This window comes from Agelaius tricolor, unplaced genomic scaffold, assembly GCF_023055355.1.
Source record: "Agelaius tricolor isolate 1412-34295 unplaced genomic scaffold, bAgeTri1.0.p SCAF_7, whole genome shotgun sequence".
In the NCBI taxonomy this organism is placed as follows: domain Eukaryota; kingdom Metazoa; phylum Chordata; class Aves; order Passeriformes; family Icteridae; genus Agelaius; species Agelaius tricolor.
This window is the reverse complement of record NW_027269267.1, coordinates 34,669,764-34,695,265: the sequence shown is the minus strand read 5'-3', so window position 1 is coordinate 34,695,265 and position 25,502 is coordinate 34,669,764. Positions and strand designations below refer to the sequence as shown.

Here is a 25,502-nt window from a genome sequence, read left to right as displayed (position 1 = left end):
TTGAAAGGAAGGAGTTCATTTCTTGTTTAGTTCAGAAAGAAGCAAAGGGGCTTGATTAAAGTAACTGTTTTAAAATAAAAGTGGATGTTTTAAAATAAAAGTGGATCTAAAGTCATGATTGCTAACTTATTTTGGAGAAAGGCTGTGGTTATGGAAACCACAGCCAGTGCCCAACCACCCTCTGGGTGAAGATTCTCCTTGTTTGAAACATACTTTTGGATTTTCAGGCTAGTTGAAAACCTTTCTTGTTTCAACTGGTTTTGTGTACAATAAGGAGCCTTAACTTAATGTGTGGCATGATGGTGGAAATAACCACTGGAAGTGGAAAAGACTGATCTGAGGAACTTAAACACTACTGTTACAGAATTGTTCTCTGTGGTAACTTACTGCTTCATCTTTCATGTCCCTTATATATGCCAAATGATGACGATTGTTTTAGATCCTCTATTATTATCTATATAATATTATATATTATTAATATGATAATTATTATTCCTGCTATAGCTAAGATTTCTGTTAATTTTCAGCTAGTATTTCTAAAAGAAATACTGGTACAGTGTTGTCAATGTTACAATTTGTTTTTTGAAACAGCTGTTCACACGCTCTTCACTGTGGAAGTCTGCAATGTTGACCCCCTCTCTGGGTAGGGCTGCTGTTGTGTTTTTTTAAGATCTGAGCCCCTCCCAATCCTCAATTTTATTGCTTTTTTCCGAACTTTGGTCAAGTTCTAGAGTTGAATTTTGTGTACAGTTCAAACCACTGACCCACATCTGAAATTAAAATAGCCTTATGTTCACTTTAATGTAATCCCTAGCTAGATTTCTTGATTTGGAGAAGTATAATTTAGCATGCCTTTTCTTCACCTAATAGATGCCTACTTGAAATTATATTGAAAATGAAGGGCAGATTTCTGAAAAGCAGTTTACCTTAAGTTCAGGTTGGTAGATTTTTTTTTTCTTCAGCCTGAGAAAGTTCTGCTGTGCTCTGTATCTAAAACTATTTTTAACTGAGTCCTTGATCATGCCAGCTCTGGTCTTGTATGTGAAGAGCCTCTGTGCTTGCACCCCAGCAAAGCTGATCTGAAAGTGCTTTCCAGGCACAGGCAATGTGAAGTTGATGATGCAGTACAGCAGAGCATGACCAGGGCATGTGTCTGACTATCTGCACCTCATCTGTATCATTCCCTCTTGGTGCAGAAACCGAAGGCTTCTTGCTTCCAGTAAGCTCATAGCAATTGGACATCTAACTAAACCTTTAGGCTTCATGGCTCCAAAAGGTGGCCTGGCAGCTCTGAAAAGGAATTAAATTCAGGACTCTGTCTTTTCCAAAGAACAGACTGAAATTCTGGCAGAGGTTGTGATGGGTGTTTGCATGTGAAGGCACTTACTTGCTTGTAAGTTGAGTGTCAGAGGTCATCATGCAGCAGCTATTGGCCCTCTGTGGATTTGCAGATAGAAATTAGTTTCTTTAGTTAGCAGCTTCAGCTGCAGACATGATAACCTCCAAGTTAGAAATTTGTACTAAATTATTTTTTTAAGAGTTACCTTTGAAAAATTTGGAGCTTTGTGTTAGTAATTCCCCCCTATTGTCTTGCCTTCTGTAACTTTTCCTAGATATTGAAGTCTTACATGCTTAGTGGGTATCTGTTTTGAAAGTTTTTACTAAGGCAGCTTCCAGCAGCAGATGTTTAGAGAGATGATTTTGTTTTTTAACATGTAATAATAGGAAAATGTAAATTGTCCTGTTTCTGAAATTCTTTCTTTGTGCTTATGCCAATTTAATGAATGAAAATCAAACATCTGCTCTCAGATTCCAAGAACTCCTTATAATTTCTGTTCTGTGATCTTGTGAATGGAAAGAGGAGTGGGACTGGAAGATGTAAATGTGGAATAATAATTAGCAAAATCATTCGGAATCCTCCACCTCCTAAAGCAGAGGGTATATGAAGTGTGTGGTCTAAGAGGACAATGCTTTTTAAAACTCAACATTATTACCTATTACAAGCCTATGCATTAGGTTTATTATCTTCCCAAAGCATTGCATTTGGCATTTCAGAATACTGTGCAAAAACAGGAGTGTATGGGCTTGACATCTTTGGTCTGTCCTGCACAGGTATGTGCTGCTCAGGTAAGGGGAAGGAATCTGTTGGATGAGTAAACAACAGTGTTTCCTAAAACCCTATTTTTTAAAAAACCCACACATTCACATATTCATGCCATCTACATGTGTAAAATGCTGTGACTAGATAATTTTATTGATTTTTTTTTTTTTAATTTGGAGTTAAGCTGAAGGAATCTATATTGGTTCTGTGTGTGAAGTCAACAACATTTGAGTATGTATTGGCCACTTCTCAGGGTTTTAAAGGGCTGCTACTATACTAATGGCTATCAAACATCTACTTTTTAACTAGGTGGCCCTTCTAATGCTGGCCTTGACAAGAAAAAAAAATGTTCTTTTACTATTTCCTGATTCTGAAAACTGAAATTTTACATAATGAGCACAGTCTTTTGTTAGTGTCTGACTGCCTCGAAAGAAAATTGTTTTAATTAAAGCAGCACTGCTGATTCCAGAGCTGGAGGCAGAAAGTTGGCATGGCTGTTTCACTTGAGACAACCACAGGAAGGCTTGTGGCAACATCAGTAATGCTTTTGTACAACTTAAACTTCAGTGTGAGTAAATGTACTGTAGGGAGAGAGGTGAACCTTAGAGAGATCCTGTTTTTCCTCTCTATAACTGTGCATGTTTGAAGGGATCTAGAGACAGCATCTCATCCAGCTTCATCCTCTGAATAGCATCAGCTCTTAGTTTAAATGGATTGCTTAGAGCTCTGCCTGATTGGGTCTTGCATTGAGATTACACAGCCTTCCAAAAAAGCCTGCTCTGCTTCTTCTTTTAATTTTTTTTTCCTCATATCTATTTGGAATTAATTTTTGTCACTGGCCAATTACAACTGCACAGTTTTGTAAGATAAAACAAGGTCAGAATATCTGAGATATTCATTCCTATTATATGTAATTTAAAAAGATTTGCAGATGTATGGATGAGATGATTAGGCACCTGTCTTTTTTTAACAAGTATTGCAGTTTAGATTTCTAATTAGCACACTTCCTTCAGTAAAAGAAAAAGTCAATTGTGAATAATTATGCATAAAACTATGTGACACAAAAATGTTTACAAAACAGAGCCTTTGATATAGGAGTTAAAATAGCTGTAAATCACTTTCAATAAGAAACACTATGTATGGCTGTTTGTTACAGCACTTGTTTTTTTTTTTTTTGACAGATCAGGTAGTGCACAGAATCACTACTTTTGATGTCCCTTTTTTCTCTTTACTAGGTAATTAAATGTATTGAAGTTAAGTATGAATTTAGGAAAGTTGTATATTAGGTATAATCTCTCAAAATTACAACATGTATTATCCCAAAATGTTGAAGAAAGTGTGAAGATATACTTTTAAATATACACATTTCTCTACTGTAAATTTACCTATTTTGCAAATCTATGGTCTGGGTTAATTACAGCCAAGATATGGAAAGCATGAAAACTTCAACTCAGTTATACTGTAGCTCATGTTCTGGGCACAGATGTCAGGGATGCTGTTTCACTAGTCAGTCACACAGAAACTTGACCAAGCTTTCCACATGTATCAACATGGATGGCACTAATGTGTGACTTACAGAGCTTGTAGAAAATTTCAGTGAAGCCTTTGGGTCCCTGCATTATGCTCTGTCTCAACCTGAGAAAGCTGTTGATAAACTTGTTTGTCCGAGCTTATGACCCAAGGAGTACGCTTTCTGCTATTAAAGAAAAAATTAATAAATAAAGTAGCTTGCAATATTTATTTTGTTTAACTAGATGTGTAAGAGAAGAAACAGAGGGAAGCATACAGAATGCTCTGTATAACACTCACTTATATTTTAAGGCAGGGAAAAAGTAATAATACAGCTGGCGTCTTCTGTGAGGTCAAATATTGCATCTTTATGTTGTGTTCAGTGGTGGAATTTGCAATGTCTGTAATATTATATTTGCAGTTCTTTAATGCAGAATTAATCAACTTCTGCTGTTCTTGAGTGTTAAGAGGGCTGCATGCTGGAAGTAATGGTGAACTTCACCTTTACTTTTGTATAGCAAGTACTTGGTAATCACTGGGTCTTAAAATTCAATTACTTTATTAGTTTTGCAGTAATGAAATGCTTAGTTGTAGTAAATGTTCAGGCTTTTTAAACACGCTGAAATTTTTTGTGCATTGAGAATGTTTTGGTTCAATTTGTGGTTGGTTGGGATTTTTTTTTACTTTGCCAAAAAAAGCGCGAAAAAAAGGATTAATTACAGAATCAACTGCAAATGATATGTCTTTGTTTTTGAATGTGTGTTGATTGGTGAAGATTGATTGTTTACTGAAATCAGTAAGTGTTCTTGTATGCTTCAGGACTTCTTAAAACAGATTATTCTTTTTGTTTTCATTATTTAAGGGAAGGTTTTAGGTTTTCATCTCAAGAAGCTGCTTCAAGTTTTGGTGATGATCGCTTACTGATAGAAAAGTTCATTGATAACCCTCGTCACATAGAAATCCAGGTTTGTACTATTATTATTGCTACTAGTAATATTGTGTATTTATTTAATGAGATTTGAACTCATAAATAAATCAAAGTTCAAAATGTTTCAAACACTCCACTAAAAAAGGCCTAGAGTCTTGTGTTTTCCGGTGTCTTGGGTCATTGCTCAAACTACATGGCTATCATGTACAATACAGCCTTCCTGTTTTTATTCCCTAGCCTTTCTTTAGCAGGAAGACTGTGAACTGTGCTCAGTTTGTTGGGGGAGAAAAAAATGTCATCGGCATCTGTCCTGAAGGCTGGAGGTTTGAACTCTGGATCCTGTTGGAGTGCTTGAGTGCAGCAGAGGATGTAGGAGTTCAAGAACTGCCTAACGATGCTTAACAATTTGTTGCCAGGTCTAGGTGGTTCTGTCAGTATTTTGGAATTCTGTTCTGAAGTATCTAATTCTACTTGGCAACTCAAGAGGAGGATTTGTGTCCCATTTTGGGCAGTTTCTGGTTCAAAATCAGGTGTATTCTCTTTAACTTCTGCATTATTTCCATTTCTGTCATTTATTGGATTTAGAGTTAAGTCTGCTGATGCAGAACAAAAGTTGTTTCTTTTAGGCACTAGTTCACAAAATTAAGAATTCAAAATTTGTGATGTTTGATCTTATGTAGGTAGCTGAATTGTGTTTGTCAATAGCCTTGAGGTGTTTCCTGACAAGAAATCTATATGGAGCATATTAATTTCCTCAACAGAAATTTTATTTTTTACACAGAAATTTTATTTACTTTTGTGTGAAATCTAAACCCTTTTTGTGTTGTGGCACGTGGTGGTTGTTTTTTTTTTAATAGTGAGAGCCTCAAGTAGCTCAATAACTGAGTGAAACAACAACAGTAAACTTGATAGTGTGGAATGATTTCTAAGAGAGAAATATTAAACATTTTTCACTCTGCCAGATGTGTGCCCGCAGCCTCACGCTTCCTATGGGGCTAACTTGCAGATCATTGAATTTTAGTTTGGGTTGGAAAGGACCTTGAAAAGCCATCCAGTCCAACCCCCTGCAATGAGCAGGGACATCTTCAACTAGATCAGGCTGCCCAGAGCCCTGTCCAACCTGATCTTGAATGCTTCTGGGGATGAGCCATCTGCCACCTCTCTAGGTAACCTGTTCTATTGTTTCACCACACCCATAATGAAAGATTTCTCCCTTATATCTAGTTTAAATCTATTGTTTTGGAGTTTAAAGCCATTACCCCTTTTCCTGTCATTATAGGCTCTGCTAAAATGTTTGTCTCCATCTTTATCAGCCTCGTCTAAGTACTGAAAAGCTGCAAGTTAGATCTCCCCAGAGCCTTCTTTTTTCCAGGCTGATCTACTCCAAATCTCTCAGCCCTTCCTTACAGCAGAGATGTTCAGTCCCTCTGATAATTTTTGTGGCTCTACTCTGGACCTGTCCCAAGAGGCCCATGTCTTTCCTGTACTGAGGGCTCCAGAGCTGGCTGTTGTGCTCCTGGTGTGGTCTCAGCAGAGAGGAGTAGAAGGGAGAAGGGAAGAAGGAAGAGTGAAATAAAGTAATGGTCTGTAAACAGTCTAACAGCAAAATGAAGAAACAGTGTAAAAATGAAACCTTATTCTCTATTGAAAAGTCATTGAAAGGTACATAGTGAACTCAGTTTCAGCATTGATTTAGGGTTCAAAGAGGTCAGATTGCTAGAGCATCTTTCTGTATTCTCTTGCTATGGCTAATAATTTTTGGCTACTTTTTTTTTTTTTTTTTTTGTCTGTGCGGATCAGTACACCTTAGAGATCTCTTTCAGTCCTTGCAGACTTGGGAGATTCAGCAGGTTCCTACTGATTCTTCAATGAGAAAAGTTGGATGAGATTGGTTCCTCCGTACTTCTATGAGTTTGGGGCAGTATTTACATTGTCTTGATTCCTTTGGGTTTAAAAAAGGGTTAACCCAAAAAATTAAGTAGTGCTGTATTTAGGAACAGATGAATAAGTTCAATAAAATGGCTTTGCTATTAATAATTTATAGTTTTATTTATAATGGGTATACAGTGAATGTTGTTTTCCTTATACAAGCACTTTGATGGTACCTTTTAACAATATCATAGCATATCATTTTAACTTCATGTTCTAATCAGCTTTAGGACATTGACCTTGGTTCATTTTCAAACTGCTGAATATACAAACAATTTGAGACCAGATGCCAAATATTTATTAATTTAGCAGTGACTTTTAAATAGAACTTTTTTTAGCTTTCTTATATTTCTCCAAAGCACTGGTACTAAAAATTGTTAAATAAGAAGTTTCCTGTGTCTAGCTATAAAACAATCACTTTGTAAAACATGAGAAAAGACTAAAACAATTAACAGGAAAATAGAGTCCAAATACACTTTATGCTTGAACTGATTTGAAGTCTTGTTCTCCTGAAGTATCTGATAAAAAGTTTAAAGTAAGAGTACATGGAATGTCTACTACTTGGCCAGACAACAGTTCTACAACTGGAAACAGCATTTAGCTGAATCATGTAGGAGGAATTCCACTACATAATATTTAATTAATTTTATTATTACAAATGCATGTAGATGTACATAGCATATACTGATGTCCTAATCATCTAATCCTACAAAATGGGACATTTTCTGTTATGATGTTTAGATAATAGAAACCAAAGCTGTAGCTGGGACATGCATTTTTCATGAGATGTGTACTGGATCTCACAACATCTCAGTGATGATGATTTTGGAATGCTGCAAATATCTTCTGAAATACAATTGTTTTATGGCTAGTTTCTTTTACTGGAAACAGTGGACGCAGAATAAAAAAATGCTGGATGTTGCTGGCTTATTCTATTTGTAATTATTTTCTCATAGTAAATGTTCATGCATGTCTTTTTTTTCCATTAGCTAATAATAGGAGAACATTTCTTTTAAGATCCAGGTTCCTGAAATTTAGTAGGATATGAGAAAAGTCCTGAAGTGGAAAAAAAAATACTGCTTGGATTGAAAAAATGTATTATCATCTTCTGAAAAATACAGAGAGAGAGGAGAGAGGAGAGAAGCACAATGACCAGTTTTTATTGTAATGTTCCAATATTTTTTGTTTGTTTTGATGAGACAGAATTCTGTGGAAAGTTGTAGGCCTTTCTAACAGTGAAGCAGAAGTGCTCACAAGGAATCATTCTGCTTACAGGACAGTGATTTTTCCATCAAGTACCATGCTATGCTCTAGAGGTACTGCTTTAATACTAAAATAACCCCCACAAAAAAGTAGTCCAAAGATCTTTGTACCTTCCCAACGATTTCTTGTAGGGCCCCATGAGTTTATAGAGCTCCACTCATCTGGATTGGATAGGTGAGCACTTAGGTAGGAAGCACCTGATTTTATTTCCCCTTTCCCCTTTCCCCTTTCCCCTTTCCCCTTTCCCCTTTCCCCTTTCCCCTTTCCCCTTTCCCCTTTCCCCGCTGTTCTTTGTGTTGAGTCCCTTGCTAGGGAATCTAGCAGTTGGCTGGAGCATCCTGGTGCTACTGCTGCTGCTGAACCTCCGTCTGGACAGGAAAGAGGGCTCTGGCAAGTGCTGTAGTTTAGAAAATCCTAAAGTTGTCAGTCTTCTAGACTCCTTTTTTCCACTAGAAAGCTCCATAAATTTGTGGGAGTACAACAGAATTTTTGAGGAGGGAAAACATCTGATCTTAGAGGGCACAGAGCACCCTGGATCTGATGCTGCACAGTGCACATAAGTTGTCTTCATGAGTTCACTGCCTTGTTTTCAGTCACATCTACCCAGATTTTTCATGCCTTAGCAACCATTGGTGTCATAGATGCAGGAATTCATCTTGCCTTGTGCCATACTTGCTCTGTGGTGCTAAAAGGAATAATAATACAGATTCGTTGTCACAAATGTGAGTAGATATGGTTGAGTTCACACGGTTTGAGGAAGATTGTCTCCTTGTTTTGTCTTGTCGGTTTTCAGTGTAGGACCGAGCTATTAAAGAATGAAGCATGAATATTGGCATGGGTTCCCGCAGATCAGAGCAGGAAGATAGATGGAAAAAAAATGGGTTAGAAGAAAAATTTTATAAGGAAGAAAGGGAGCAGGTGTGGTCTGTATTAAAAGAAATTGTTCTAAGAATAAGTGTAGAGTTATCATCATAAGATGGGAAGAAGTCTACTTGAATCTTCAAATCTAGTATTTGTTATTGGAAATGGCTGCATCACACCATCAATTTCATAAAGGGACAGAGTTCCTTTTCTTACTTTCCCCTCTAGTTTGAAGTTGAAGAATCAATTAAGAGTTCTGCTATGCTCAACCTGTGGGCTTTTTTCTAGCATGTAATTTATGTAGTTGGATTTAGATACTTGATTTTTTTTTACCTCTTCCATGAACTGAAGCTGCAGCCAAGAACTGTAGTTATTGATTTTTTTAAAAAATGTCTTGAAACTACTGCTTTTATTTCCTTTGAAAGTACTGAGGGAGGTGCAAATATTGTTCTCCTTAATGAAGGATAGCAAAGTTTCTGAATTTTTTTTCCATTAAAGACAGGGCATTGTGGTTTGCCTACTAGGAAAGCTCCATTAGACATTTTTTCTGAAAGCTTTTGTGTGTAATTCAGGAGCAAAATTTGGCACCCTTTGAGATTTATTTTGTTGATGCAATATTTTGCCTTTGTGTAATTTTGTAATGCAGTGCAATTTCAAATGCTTGAAAATGTAGTTTTAATCTTATTTCAGCCTTTTGTAAGAAGATCCCTAATATTCAGAAATAAAATTTTGAAGTGAGAGGGTGTTTTGCTATGTACATGCTCTACATAGAGGCTTTAGAATAGTCCTACTCAAAATTTGAAGGAATGTTCAATTAGTATTCCACATACAATTAATTTCCTACATGAGCTTTTCCCCCCCAAGCTTTATTATTTAGATTGGGAAAAAAACCCAAACCCTAAATACTGCATAACAGTATTATGCCAAAAGACCATATGCTTACATCTGTTTGTTAATAGCAGTGTGTTATTGTTTCAGGTTTTGGCAGATAAACATGGCAATGCCTTGTGGTTGAATGAAAGGGAATGCTCCATTCAAAGGAGAAACCAGAAGGTTGTGGAGGAAGCACCAAGGTGCGTATACTGGATTCTTGATGTGGCTTCATAGTAACTGAAAGCACTTTTGGAAGCCTGCTGGTTCTATTTATTGCACAAACGCAGGAAATTTTTGTTCTATTAAAAAGCACAAAGAAAATAAATGTTTGTTACAGTCAATTGACCGTACTGCAATTTTGATGTTGTTCTTGAGGGTGTTTTGATTTTGCTTTATAGTGTCTTTCTATAAGAAAACTAGTGTTGTGTAGTTAATTTTTAAAATGATCATGTATAAAATGGATTTGGATCTTACCAATCTACTGTATGTGGTATGGTTTTGTGTATACTTTGTCAAGTAAAATATGAAATAAGTATGAATTTTACTACAGATACAGGTATTTGACTGTTAGAGTAATTGAGGAGGCACATAATACTGTATATTTCCATTTGAATTAGAATATGAAGTACAAAATACTCTGCATCACTTTTAGTACCATTCATGGTAGTGAACTAGAGATGTAGGTGTCTAGTAACTCAAAAGTGCAAAATTGTTTTATCATACTGGTTTAATGTGAAGTTGAAATTCCTTGCTGCTATGCAAGAAATGGCCTTGCTGTGTTTTCTGTTGCATAGCAGTCATCAGGGAATAAGTGTATGAAAAGGGCAGCAAGAAATTCTGATTTCAGAAAGGCAGACACAGTCCTACCACTGCTTGTGGGAATTACCAGTGTAATATGTTCAGCAGCTGGAATGGGTTTGCCATATTTTTTTATAGCACAGAACTATGTGATGCAACAGTTTGGGATGTGAGTAAAAGCACATCATCCAAACGACATTTCTTTAGAGGTTCCTTATTAGTTAATGTTGAATCATAATTGCAGGACTGCCACTGTTTGGCCTATATTTTAAATAAAAGAACAAAGTTTAAATCTGAAGATACAAATCCACTTATAAATGCTTCCTTCTAGTGCTTGTGGATTTCTTGGAATCTTATGCTGCTTATGTCTAAAGATCTTACTGTGTTGTTGTGGAAAGTGAGTACTTCAGGTCCTGATATAACGCACATGCGCACGTATGTGTACCTAAGCACTTAAATGAGTTGTATCTTCTTCCTCATGAGTATGTGTAAGGCAATGCCTGTTATTCCTGCCTGCTCCTTCTCCATGCCAGTGGTCAATCAAAGTGGTGTGATACATCTTTCTCTCACCAGCCAGTGTTTTCTTTCATCAGAAATGCCAACCTTTTAACTTTCTTGGTCTTCTCTGTTGGAGTTGCCAGTAAGTTGTCTCATCCCCTCCTATGACCCTCCAAGAATGTACGCATGTTAATGACTTCCAAAATTTGGCATGAAAACTTTTCTTCCTTTTTGTTGAATGTTTTAGACTCTGCCAGACTTCTGCTGGCAGCTTTGGAAGCGTTACCTGCCTTGTAGCCACTTGCACTTGGCTGCAGAATCCATTAATTTTCAAAGGGTTACAAGACTTGGAGATAAGCAGAGCACTAACTTCTCTGAGACACCAGAGAGACCCTAAAACCTCAAGTTAACCCTTCCTGTAAATGCTGTTTCAGTTTGATAGCTTAAGGACTCCTGGACACACCTCTTCTGGTATGGCTAGGTGTAGGAAATAGACTGTCCTTTTTTCTCCTGTTTTAAATGGTAGCTGCTATTAAGAACTCTGAGATAGGTGAAACCTTTTTATTTTCTTTCATGATGCCTGGGAGATAGGGATGTTGTGGGCTAAAAAGTTTTTTTGTCTTTTGGACAATTTAGGGCTTTTAACATTTGCCTCATCTCATGCCTTTTTTTATTTACTCTATTATGATGGTATTTTCCTAAGTGTCTAAGTCAGGAGACTGAGGGCCTTTTGGCTTTGAGAGTAACTTATGATTTTCTTAAAGCTAAGTCTGCAGCTGCTGAACTTATCCATACGGGATCATTTTGTGTTTGTATCTCTAGTTCTCCTAGGGAAGTTTAGCCTTATGTTAAAACAAACAAACAACAAACAAACCCCCCTCTTTTGAGGAGAGAAACCCATTCAGTTCACACACTGAGGTTACAATATTCAAGGGACCCCTGGTGTTCATGGTGGTCAATCCACCAGATTCAAACAGGAGACAAAAACTTCGCTTGTACCATTTTCACATGGTGAGTTTCACATGAATTGTTGTTCCCTCTGTTTTGGGAACCACAGACAATAAGATACATCCAACCATCTCTAGTTTTTTAGTTTGTGCTTGGCAAAGTTAGTGGTGCACAAAGCTTCCAGTGATGTACCATAATTTTATCTGCTTCTACTTTCACACGTTTTTGGATATGATGTTGTCTTCTCATTTCACAGAGGCTGACACTTAGAGATGAGTGACATAAGTGGCATTTAATAGTCCTAGTGTTGTTTCTTAGTTGAGGTTTTTGTTCTTCAACTGCCCAAATTCTTCCCTGTTCATTTTCACAGACAGTTGCCATGAGACACTGTACTTTGGCAAGAAAAAATACAAAGGTGTGGCTGTATTTTCCTGTCTGCTGGAGTGATTAATAAGAGATTGTTTCCCATGTGGAAAGACAAGGCCTATGGGTTTATCAGAAAACCCATGGATCCTTTGGGATTAATCAAAATTAAATGCACAAGAGTATTAACTGACATCCTACTCAATAATTGGAGTCGTAACTCAGAGGAGTGCTCTAAAACTTTACTTTGCTGAGCACGTGTCCTATCTAACCTATCTAACAATTTCTGAACCTGTTAAAACCTCTTAAAGCACTGCAAGTTTGTCTCACCACTTGTGTGAAATGAAGGGTACTCTGTTCATTTGAATGGATGTATATAGGCAGGAACTTAGCAGAAAGGTGCATTATTGAATTAGACTCTATCTACAAGTTCTCCTTAGAGTTGTTATGCATATATATGTGTCAGACTCTACATTTCTTCTCATTGTCTACAAATCCTTGAAGTATTTTGAGTTAAGAGAAATGTGAACCTGTTCTGTTTGTGACTGTATGTGTGATTCATAGGTGGGCACCATTTAGATGTGGGGCAGAACTGTGTACTCCAATCCTTTAGCCTGTTTATGCCCATGGTCTCGTAGTACATAGTGAACATCTCAAAGGGTAATGTTTTGTGTAGATAAGTAATTTTTTTAAACAAGCAATATTCTTGAAGCAGGGAAGCTAACCTTGACATTTAGAAAATTGAGGTTCACCACGGCAGTGTGGTGGAATCTTCAGATGAAGGGTAAGTGTTATTGATCACTTAATTATTTTTTTGTCCAAACTGAGCAGTTAATTTCCACTGATGGTGTAACTGTATTTTTCAAAATCTCAACTTTGTCTGTGAGTGAAGGTGATAGGGATATTTTGGGAAACCTTACCTGATGAACTAGAAGTGGAGAGATAACGTCTTGCCCATGTGGGTCATTTCCCTGGCTGTAGAGACAAAGTGACAAACCAATTGTATTCCCTTTGATTAACTTTACAATAACTTGATGAAGGTCTTATGAATAAAGTGTCATCTCTGATTTATTTTTTCTTTTTGATGCTTTTATTTTGTGAATACTTTTAAATTTTTTGTGGTAACTTTTGTGCTGCTATAGGAGCTGTTTGGTCTAAAGAAAAACAGGTGTATGTGTGAGAAAAAGATTTGAAGTCAGGTTTAAAATGCTATGTTTTCAAGTGATGCCTAATTAGACTGGAGAAGAATTTTCTTGGTTATCAAAAGTGCATTGTTAAAAAAGGGAGAAACAATGTGTTTGAAAGATAAAGCAGTAGAGGGGAATATGAAAACTTTGATTAATTAACCAAGCCAATGGTAGGGATGATCCAGTCATTTCAGAGTGTAAAGCTTAACTGTATGGCAGAGATCAAGTTTAGCAATGTGAAACCTGTGTTCCATTCTCTGCCTGCAGCAGGAGGTGAACAGTGAGATCTCAGACTTACATTTAAAAAGTACAGGGAAACACCACTGTAATGAAGGGGAGCAACTCTTACATCTATATGAGAAGTAATAATGGTTATTCTAGAAATGGACTATGAAGCTGATACTGAGAATGTTTTGTTCTTTATAAGCCACTCATTGACCTTTCATGATCAAAGCCCTGCAGAAATTACTGAATAATAGTTGATTTCATGTAATGTATTATCCTCTTACTATATCAAAATAAGAAATATTATTAAACTATTTCCCATTTACCAGTGCCTGTTCTTATGACACAGTTTTTGTGTCTTCTGATCTTCCCTTTCATCTGATGTAGAATCTCATACAACTTTCTTGAATGGGACTTGACTTCCTTTTCATGTTGGTCTCATTGTTTGCCAAGAAAGAAATTTTTTCCTAAAATCTGGAAATGCCTGCCTTATGGTCCATCAGAATCTGCCTGTGTGGGCACTGGAAGGACAGAGATGTGAAGTAGCATTTTTCTTGTAAAAAAAATTATTCCACTGTCTCCTACTTTGCCTAGATATTTGCTCACTTCTTGTGCCATGTCAAATATGGTTTGTTGTGGCAGAAGTCTCTAGCTGTTCTGTGGGTTCAGTGAAAAACACCACAGTAAGTGCTGGAAGATAAGTCCTGCCCAGCACTGGCTTCTGTCTGAGAGCAATCTGGGGCTCCAGATGGACCTTCACTGGATTTGAGGCCACTTTAGATAGGTGAGGGCTCCTGATTGCTCCTTTGCAGAATAAGGGCCCACTGTTCAAGCCATCTCAAGAAATGTATAACACTTGGTGGTTTTGTTTTACAGAGTAACTTAGAGGCAAGGTAGAAGTGACTGTCTATTCCCTTGCAAAAGTACTTTAAAAATGACAGCTGAGTTATGTACCTAATGTGAGTCGAAACAGAAATATAAATAATAAGTGTATTACAAGCTTATGTAAGATGAATAGCGACATGTTCTTTCACTGAAAAATCCATGTATCAGGTTGAAGGGCAACTGGTTTCAAGACTTTGGTGGAATACCACAGAAATACATATCTATCTATCCATCTATCTATCTGATCTGCATAGGTTAATCTAAATCTGAATTAATGGTACAGAAGAGAGTAACAAGCAAAATGTGTTGCTTCCGGAAAGACTTCAGAATCTTTTGATTCACTGGCCCAGTGGAAGTTGTGGAATGCTCTCCTAGAATGAGGGACCTTGGCATTTAGGCAGTGTTCACAGTGGCTCCCAAGGTGGTAGCTGAGCTGCTCTTTGGGTGCCCTTGAGTGTGTCCAAGATTTGTGGAAAAGAATGTATTGCAATTAATGTGGATAATAAGTATGTCTTCTAAGATTGCATTGCTTTGTATGTCCTTTTTTCATTTAATTTGCATTATTTTAGCTCTCACTGTTTAAAGAGTGTTGTTTTATATTTTAGAGAATATGGTTATTAATCCTGAATTTCCTGTATGCTAGCAGTAATTGTGAAGCATGCAGTGTATCCATTTAGGGACAATATAAGTGTAAAGACCTACATTTGACAGTCTTGACATGTTTTCATAACTTTAATAATGGTGCTGTTCTCTTTTGACCATAGTTTAAACAGAAAAGCAAATGATAGAATGATTTTAATTTTTTAACTAAAAAAAAAATTGTTTCTATATTGCAGCACTTTTCTAGATCCTGAAACTCGGAAAGCAATGGGAGAACAAGCAGTAGCTCTTGCCAAAGCAGTAAAGTATTCCTCTGCTGGAACAGTAGAATTCCTTGTAGACTCCAGTAAGAATTTCTACTTCTTGGAAATGAATACTAGACTTCAGGTAAGAAAAACAACTCTTCAGATTCAGAAAAGTGTTATTTAAATAAACAGACCATAACCTTCTCCCATATTTAAAGGTCTGTTCCTGCAAAGATTTAAACATAAGTATCTTGATGCATGTGAGCACTTCCCACTGAACTTAAAAGATCTACTCACTGAAAAGATCTACTCACATAAGCCTGCCTATGCAAGGCTTTGCAGCAGTGAGCCCTTGCACAGCACTCAAGTAAATGTTCAGAGCTTTTTCTCTTTGTTACACTTGACCTAAAGACCTTGCAAAAGGTCACTGCTAAGTGCCACTGTGAGTTCACAGTAAGTGGCTAGCCACTGTGCTCTGAGGTTTTCCTGAAGCCTACTGGTCCCTGAAGTTTCTTTCTTATTTTTTATACTTTGGTGATCACTTGCTGAGTTTCTCTAGGAGTGTGATTGAAACAATATGTGTATATGAGCAATAAAGCACTAAGCAATCTGCATATGATTGAAATTGTGACTCGAATGCAACTATGTAAAAACCATCCTGACAAGGTGAAGGATTTTTGTGACAATTCATGTAGTCAGTTCTAATGTACACTGCAAGTGAAGAGATGAAGCCCTCTACCACTTTTTTGACTGCTTGATGGATTTCTGGTCATAAGCTAAGAAAGCAAGTATATAATTTGAAGTCTGGATATCATTCTTGAAGACCAGAAGAGTGTTCAGCTTGTAAGCCAGTCCATTCTGTTGCCTTTATCCTCCTTTTCTCGCTTTGTTAAATAACACCAGAAAGACTGAAATGTGGAATCAAGCACCAGTTTGATAAGCTTCCCATTCTGTTTTAGCTGCATTTTATTAGGGTTATGTCCTGTGTGCTGCTTGTACGTGATAGAACATACATGAGATCCTCTGACATCTTTGCATGACCTTATGTAACAACTGGGTAAATTTATGATTAGGTAAGTTTATGCTTTGGGTAAAGAAACTAAAAAGTGTTTGGGGAGTGTTATGACCTTCTGTGCCAGGGGAAGACTGGTGGTAAATTTTTTCTTGCCTTGCAGGACAGCAATGGTTTTGGAATTAGCCATGACAGTCACTTCACATGCCTTTGCTAGGCACTATCAGGTCCACCTTAGATTCAGTGAGAGGGAGTGGTGGTTAATGGCAATGTATAGTTCATTAAAATATTATGAATAATTCTCTCACTTTGGTCATATTCTTTACACTTTCCCACATCTTGTAGTTTTTGAACCAATGTTTCTTCAGTGACTCCACATTCTTGTTTACATAGAAGAAAATTAATTTATGGTTTTCTGCATAATCCACTAGAACTTCAAAACCATTTCCTTGCTGTAGTATTATTGAACATGAGTTCCTAAATGGGATTAGTGATGGAATATCCTTGGACTCCTTTTTGTGGGCTGTTTTTAAGACTTTCTTTGCTGTTTTGCAGTGTCTTCACCCTGCAATACCCACTGGTATGTGTTTATAGTCTCAAATTTCTCAGGTTTCCACATAGGAAGAAAGCTTTCACAATTCCATGTTTAAGGACTTTGTACTCCTTTTGAAATATAGCCTAAGCAGTTTGACAATCCCCTGTAATACAAAACTCATTCTTTCCAACTCTTAAAGCAATTTACTAATCTTAAATTAGAGTACAAAATTAGAGTACTTGTTTAGATACTCTCTACCTCTTCTATCCTGTCTTTGTATTGTTTCTGATTAGCATTTTATCTTGAGTCTGGAGTAGTAATTGTCTCTGATTTTTCCCCAGTCTTACCCAATTGATTTCTTGCTTCCCCCAAGTCTCAAGATTTACTTTCTGTTCAGCTAACAGTTATGCAACTAATGTAATATAGTTGTTCCCTACTGTTAAGAGCCAAACCTAGAAACTCTACTGGAGCTTGTCCAGCTTTTACTTCAGACCAGGATAGTCTCCAGATGTTCCTGTATTGCTTCAGTCTTTCTTTTTCCTTTTGCATCTCCTAACTGTGATCAGTGTCTAACAGATTCACTTGCCTTGTTCTTGCTGAACACTCCACAGCTGGAAGAGCTTTCCAAAATGATAGGTGTCTGATCCATAAATGATCCTCTTAAGATATTTGTCAGCATGCATTAGACACAGTTACCTGTCACCATCATCAGAACATTTCTACTAAATTATGCATTTTGTGTCTGTTTTAATGTTTCAGCAATCTCTGATCAGATCGCTGTCGCATTTTTAGTTTGGATACAGACTTCAGAATATACTTGCTACCTAAAGTGTGTCCAGTATTTTGCACTGCATGTTGATATCTCCCCTCCCTCCCTCTGGTGTATCTTTTGGATGCCTTTCAGTCTTTCTGGTATATTATTTTGCAGTAATCAGAGTTGTATTATTATTTTGCTGTTTTTTTGAGGACTCTTTGGGAATATACCTTTTCTTTGTATAGTTACACAAAAGAAGTGTAAATAGCACCTTGAAGGAAGTTGATATTTTATTTAGGTTTTGTTTTAAGTCCTGCTGCAATACTATACAAGACTGGGAAGCAAAAGAAAATTGGTGAATCAGCTCCATTGTGTCTTTTGTATGGTACACAAATTTGTTACAGATGTTTTACTGCCTCTAAGTGATTCAGCTAGGATAGCTTATTATTTGCTGTTGGCAATGTTCTTTTGTTGTATTTGCCTTTCTTCCATCTTTGAGGCTAGCTCTGGTAAGTATGAGACATAAGATTGAGGATTGTATGATTGCATAGTAAAACTAGTTCCTACTTTCCACAAAAGGACATAGAGATGTCTGCCCTAGAAGCTAGCAGAGAACTTCTGGGCAGTTTTGCAGTGGTTTTCAGGCAGTTACCACTGTTAAAGTTGAGGCAGACTAGATGTTGAATATCTGATTCTTTTTAGCTGCTCATAGTGTGGTATGTTTTCTGTTGCCTAGTTGTCATCAGTCTAATCAAGGGCATTCCTGGTCCAGAACAACTTATCAAGACCTTTGCAATCAATACAAAGTTTCTGACCCCTTAGACTGATAGCCTTTCTGGCTTCCAAGTTATGTTAAAATCTCCTAAGGTACTTCAGAAGTGCTGGCTTTCACCAGAAAAGTTTCTTCTTTTCTTCACTGGAAGAATAGATGTTGTTTCTCTTGGACTTTATATGAAGAAAGTCTGTGGTCCGTACTTAAAAATATCTGTTAATACATTTGTGTGTGGTGTAGCTAAGCCTCATATATGTGAAACAGTGACAGCAAAGGGAAAATTTCCCATATTTTAGATGTTTGTATTACCTTGAAATGAGAAACATCTCTTGTTGGCTAGAGAAATGTACAATGAGTGATGTGAATCGAGCACTTGCAATCAATACAATTGGTATGTTTGTGTCTCAGGCCTGTTCCCAACCTTATGCCTCCCTCATGAGTTGTGAGAGTTAAATAACATGTGAGTACTCCCTTCCTCCTCAAAATGTAACTGAATTTGCTTAATGTAATTGAAAAGATAATATGTGTAGATTGGAGTTGAGAAATATGGTAATTTCAATGGGTTTTCTCTTCATGTGTCAGTTTGAGTATTTTTGTCACAACTTTTTAGGAAATAAAAATTAATTTTGTAGAATAGTCTCATGTATTTGTGAGAGATTTGCTAAGAGCAAATGGCATACATATGTTTTTAGTTTACAGTGAGTTGTCAAAAGAATATTTTAGGTATATGTTTTTAAAGTAACTTGATTCGAAGGCATAAAGTGTAAGGTAAGTAACCTTCCACAGACCTATAAAACATTACCCAGTGCTAAGACTTTTGTTTATCACTTTCTGCGTTTTCATCAGATTTTACTGACCTTTGGAAAATTATGTATTCCAGAGAGTTGTCTTTTTGCAAAACTGGCTATGACTAGTGTAAGACATGGGAAGAATTTTTACATGCAACATGTCTTCCCTTCTCGTGTTTGTCCACCCATGAAAATACAAAAAGCATGGTAGGAAAATGTCTAAAAGTCGATAGAAATACTGTTGCAGATGCCTTAGAGCTCCACTGCTTATAAACTCCTGGTTCTCACAGCCTCTTAATTGTATTCTTTGCTCATCACCAGTTGGCACCTGCTACGTGTTTGCTTAGTGAAGGGTATTAGTGCTGGAAAATATTGTAGCTGTGTTATATGTAGCAGTAAGAACAAAATACAAATAGCAAAGTGATGAGCTGAGTCCAAATTGCCACCTAAAGCCACAGAGAACTGATGATTTTGGTATCTACAGCAGAGCCATGGGATGGCAAGCGGTGATCTTGCTGTCTTGGTTGCGCAGAGCTGCAAGATGACTTGTGATAGGTGGGCAGGAGAATGGGAGCAGAGAAACAGGTTGTCAGGAGTTAGAGGAGTAGATTTCTGTGAAGTCAGAATGGTGGGATTTCAAAGTAAATCTGTACGGTTTCTGCTGTTTGCCAAGACTTCATGTTTCTTAATACTGGATTCTTGTTTTACTGTGACAGCACTTTGCTTCAGTCATTTTAAATAGTCTAACAAACAGTGTCAGATGGTAAGGACTTTCAATTGCTGCTAACCTGGGCTGAATTTGAACTACTGACCTAAAGGTGAAAGGTCTCTTATCCCATTACCAATCTGCTAAGCCCACCAGAATCCATTCTGCACACAGTTTATACCAGCTGTTCATGGCCATTTTTAGAACTGAAAGAAAAGGTGATTTTACTGCCAAACAACACTTCTTCACACAAGAGGGTCAGCCGACAACAGTTAACCAAATTTTTGCCACATTCTTGCCTCCTAATGCAACTTCCATTATGTATCTACTGGTTGTCTGCTTTTCAGCCTTCCCAAAAGAACTACAGAAAAGCATTGCTAATTGTTGTTGACAGAAGAGAACAACGTTGTTTGTGTAAGTCATTGAATCTGAAAGATGCCATTAACAGTGCTGCCAAGGCATGGAGTGATATCTTAGAGACAACATTCCCATGTAACTCTCATAAAATACTATTAAAAAACGTAGAGAAAGAGGAGACTACTTAATAAGTAGAGAAACAAAAGGTCATTCTTCAAAGGGTACGTTAGTTTCTTTGCTTGGTGAATTTGATGTAAAGTAAACCAAAGAATAGCTGCGGTGTGACCAGAGCCATCCTGAATGAAGTGTTCTGAGAAAGCTTTAATACCACAGCTAAATACAGTAAAAACAGGAATTAGATCTTTAGGAAAGAAAGTATTGTGTTTGTGGATACTAGTTTCTTTATTTTCTTACGTGCCGCATGTAGTGGGAAGGAAATTGTGTAGAATTACTAGACTTCGAGAAATTTTATTTGAAGTGCAGGATGTTAATTGAGAAAGTTATGTTGAAATTATGAGCTAATTGACTTATTGACGTGAAGTGTGTGCTGTTTGTCTAAAACACAGAAAAGATTCAGAATTCATAGGCCACATAAGATGTGTCTGTCCCATACAATGTAGAAACAAATCCTTGCAAAAGAAAATTGAGAACTGTGTTAATGATTATTGGAATATAACTTCATATGAGGAAGTTATTATAAATTAAATACCTTTTCAAAGTTATATGCTACCATTAAAAAACTAGTTTGTACTGAATGTCTGTGCATTAGTTTTTATTCTACATCCTACTTGGGAAACAATAAAAGAAGTCTACCTGAACATCTTAGCTGATGGAAATTATTGTAGTACTGATTGCCTTCAGTTTTCAGTTGTATACTAATAGGTCAGAAAACAAACAGCAAGTGTTGTTATATAAGATGCCTGTAGTTACCCAGTTATGTAGTCCTGCTTTCCATTCATTCTGTATATTAGTCCAACCATTGTCTCTTTTTCAGTAGCCTTTATGAAAAGCTGTTTTTTTGCTGTGTGCTCCCAAACCCCATGTACATGTGAACTATTTTGCAGAAAGATGTGACCCCAGTGTGCTCCTGCTCATAGTAGTCAGGAAGCTTGCATGCCTGAAGAACAGAACATGTGTGCACTTCTGTTGCTGTTCAATTCTCCGAAATAGAAACCAGGCTTACTGAAATACAGGGAGTTAAGAAGCATCTGTAAGTTGGTGAGTTTGGGTCAATTGATACTGGATTTGGCTGCAGCAGCAAAGCCTGTGGGACTCCAGGTGAATCACATTTCCTGGAAACTGAGGTGTATGTTGAAAGTTAGTTTTGAGATTATTTATCTGAATGTAAAGGGGTATATGACACCAGCTAGGGACTTACAGTAGTAGGGGTGACATAGGCTGTAGTTTTACGTCTACTGAAATTTAGATTTTCTTGGCTGATGTGGTGTGCTTGAATGTTCCAGCTGGTGTGTGAGTAACTTGATGCCTTATACACACAGGGACAAGAGCAGTCTGTGAGTGTCCAGAAGTGTTTGCTGTTAGATCTGGGTACATTGATAGTCTTGAGGAAAAATGTGTCCCAGAATTATTCCCCTGAATATAAGGGGAACAGTCATCACTAATTTAATTCTCAGCTCCTACTGTCAGTAAAAACTGCATGACTGTTTTTGTAGCTGTGGATGAACCCCACTATGGTAAAGCTTTAAAACCACTGGCAGTCACAGAACAGGAGGAAAATTAGGAGCCTTTCCATACTGTTCTGGTGATGGATGCTAACTGGCCTGTGATGTTGGTAGGTTCCCCAACTCTTATATACCTGCTTTACTATCTATAAACTGGGACCTAATTATTATTTTCTGACAGGCTTTGCCACTAGTTTCTCTTGCTGTATAAATGGGAAGGGGTTAGTGAAGCAAGAACACTTGCAATGCTCATGGGAAATCTGGTTGCTGTTATATGTCTTAAGAGCAGTAGATCCAGTATGAAGGGGAAGCACTTTCCCTTTACTCTGTATAGCTATTGCTGGTCATAGCAGGTATAGCTGTGTGGACTTGAAAGCAGGAATATAAGTGACATCTTACAGAGACTTAAGACTTTTTAAAGGAGGTGTATATTGTTCTTAAGTGCATTGAAATGATGACTTGTTATCAACTGTTTATGAGCAGACTTGGTATAAGTAAAGGAACTGATAGTAAAGGTGTTACTTTTGGCAGTTAATTAATTGAGAGTTTTTGCAGATGAATTTTTTCTGCCTGTCCTGTTGAGAATAAGATACAGCTATGATCTGTAGAATGCTTGCTGCAGACATGTCTGGTTTTGCCCTTTGTGTTTAAGTCAGCAGTAATGTGTGAATGTAGCTACTGTTGCATAACCATACCAACACTGGCTCTTTAATGGCTGGGGTTCACTGGCAACATCTTGGATCAGTCTGACTGCAAAACTGACTATGGCCTAAAGCTAAAGGAGTTGATCAGTTGAGTGAGATTCAGCTCCATTTGTGAGCAAACTTGCATTCATCTTGTCAAAAATGTAGTACTTGACTTAGTCTCCATATGCTGGCAAGTAAAGGCTGTTGATGGAGAAGGGAGATAGCATAAATAGAATAGAAGGAAATACAACAGGCAGGCAGAATAAAGACAGCACCTGAAGTAGAAAGTGGAAAAGAGGGAAGTGATTGAAGTCTAACTTATAAGAGTGATTTTTACAACAGATACAATTACTTTAGACAATTATTAGTTATAGTTGTAGAGATTTCAAGATTAAAGTTCTTTTCTACCATATTTCATCTGATAGTCTTAATATGAAAATGCATTCAAATGTATTTGGTGCCCCAAATTAATGCTATGATTGGAATTGTCTATGTTATGCCTAAATAGTAGTAGTTGAAGCAGAGTCCTAAAATAAAGTAGGACTTCTCCCCACCCCAAAAAAACCCCTCAACATTTTTTCCTATACATATTTTCTGAATGCTGCTTTGTGTGGAGACAAAGGGAGTATTTTGAAGAAACAGAAGAAAATATTGACCAAGTCAAAGATCTGTATTGAAGAATGGATTAAATAAATGTTTGTGAGTCTTAAGAAGCAAACAACAAAAATATTTTTCTTTTCAGAGACATTCCATCTTATTTTGATCATCAACAATAAAACTGAAAACAACAATGAAGCTATTGAATCTGGAATGCCAATTGCTATCCAAGAAAAATGGCAGTATAACTAAATAATGCAAATGTCTTTGGAAACAGAAAAAGTATTTTAATTATCTGGAATGTTAGAATTCCAAACATGTTCCCAGCTCAAAGGTAATCTTTTAAAACTTAAATTCCAAAGTAGGAAAAGAAGTTCTGTTGTCCAAATATGAATGTGTGACAAGTAACTTTCTATTAAAACTTGAGTTTCTATTAAAACTTCAAGTCTTAATGGAAATTGAATTGCTTCAATTTAACACTGCAGGATAGACACTGAGATGTTTCATAGATTCTCAAAATACTGTTATTAAGCTTGACATGCTGGAAAGTATCATGTGTTAGGTAGAATCAAGATTGAGTCCCAAAGGTACATCCTTAAACTGTATAATCAGATTCCCATTTCAATGTCACTTTTGTCCTTCAAAGAATAGGTGCTTGTTTCAGTGATGATTTGTCATTAAAATTATGTCAAAACGTCTTAAAATGTTGTTGAAACTCTAAACAAACTCACAGCACACACAGGGCTAATTATGGATGCCATCTGTTTATTTTTACAAAGCGTTTTTTCTTAAAGACCAAAGCTTCTACTTGTTCCGGTAAGCCACAATGTTGTTATAATGACTGAATGTTTTCCTTAATACTGCATACTTGAAGGATGAAAGACAAGTGGTTTGGTCAATGACCTTTTCCTGTGTCAGAAAAGGTACATAGTATGACATCTCACCATAAGCAGTTGCAAAGTGTGTTTTCTTGAGGTATTTTTCCGCTTGAAGCACAAACATTTTATAACAAAAATGGCAGTTCTGTCATGGTTTCTGGTGGTATAGCTGTTTCTGTGAGAAGAACATGCTTTTAGCATGCCTACCTTTTACTCGATCGATGTGGTGGCGATCAGAGGAATCACCTTGGTTGCTTTTTATTGTCTTATGCCTAGTTAAAGGCTTTTTAAAGTTAATCAAGGTGCTCGTTTCTCTGCCCATTTGAAGGCAGAAGTGTGTGCACGTGCCTGTGCGCGCCCACGTGTGCATGCTTGTACGCACATCCCGCGTGAGCGCGAGCGACGGCAATTCCCAGGGCAGCCTCTTCCAAAGCTGTTAGCGGCAATTTGCTGAGCGCGCAGAACCACTCTGCTGGTCCAGCCCAGCTATTGTGCATGCTAAGCACTAAACAGATAAGTCTGGGGGGGGGGGGGGGGGAAATTGAAGGATCCATCTGCTCATTTCTGCTACACTGCGCTGATGCAAGATTACGCTAATCTGGTTGCTTGTCAGGACAGGTTAGTGAAAGAAGGCGAATGGGTGAGATATAGGCTACGCCGGTTCTGTGGAAAATTGGTAGTGGCTCCTGTACATGCCATGTTAAGTGTAGCAGAATGGGTTGATTATCAACTACTTGGAGATTTTCAGTTAAAATATAGTTATGGCCACGGTGTGAGTCTCTTCAAAATAGAATTGAATGGGAAAAGCTTCCAAACAAAGAAAAATTACCTCATTGTCACTGGATGCATTTGAATTTGTAAAATACGTGAAAAAAAACCCTGACTAAACAAAAAACCCCTACAAATCTCCAAATCCTCCCAGGTCACCTCTCTAGTTTTCCTTTTGTATGCTGCTCTGAGTTATTGTAATCTGCTAATTATTTTTTTTGTGTTCTCCATGCAAAGACAGCAGTTGCTGGAGTTTAAGTAGGTTTTTTTCTTTGTGGAAAAAGACCAAAATAGAAACATAGCCTTTCTCTGTTCTTTCGCAGGTGAAATTTCTTATTTATCTGTATTTGTTTACAGAGAGGTGCTTTTTTTTATTGGTTGCTTTTTGTTACCTACTGACTGACAGTTCTTGACCTTGCAGGTTGAACATCCCGTCACAGAATGCATTACCGGCCTGGACTTAGTCCAAGAAATGATCCGTGTTGCCAAGGGTTACCCTCTCAGGCACAAACAGGCTGATATTCCCATCAACGGCTGGGCGGTTGAATGTCGAGTTTATGCTGAGGTAAATGAGTGGTAATGGGGAGGAGGGGGTAGGTGGTTGAATTGTGGCGTAGTAATACCCAGGTGTGGATAGATGCCAAGGTGAAATCAAGGAATATCATATGAAAGTCATGATTTCGATTCATGTAACACGAATGGTTAATGAGGTTTCGTAGAATTGTCGAGTTCTTGTTTTTTAATTAAAAATACG

General features: G+C 37.2%; 1 protein-coding gene across 1 annotated transcript in view; it reads left to right on the top strand.

Moving 5' to 3' along the window:
• The window catches only part of PCCA (propionyl-CoA carboxylase subunit alpha), a 272,561-nt gene that overhangs the window by 90,463 nt on the left and 156,596 nt on the right, over positions 1-25,502 (top strand). The window contains exons 10-13 of the mRNA XM_071430901.1: positions 4,473-4,575; positions 9,570-9,664; positions 15,205-15,355; positions 25,170-25,313. Coding sequence (XP_071287002.1) covers positions 4,473-4,575; positions 9,570-9,664; positions 15,205-15,355; positions 25,170-25,313 — 493 coding nt within the window. The remainder of the gene's footprint in view (positions 1-4,472; positions 4,576-9,569; positions 9,665-15,204; positions 15,356-25,169; positions 25,314-25,502) is intronic.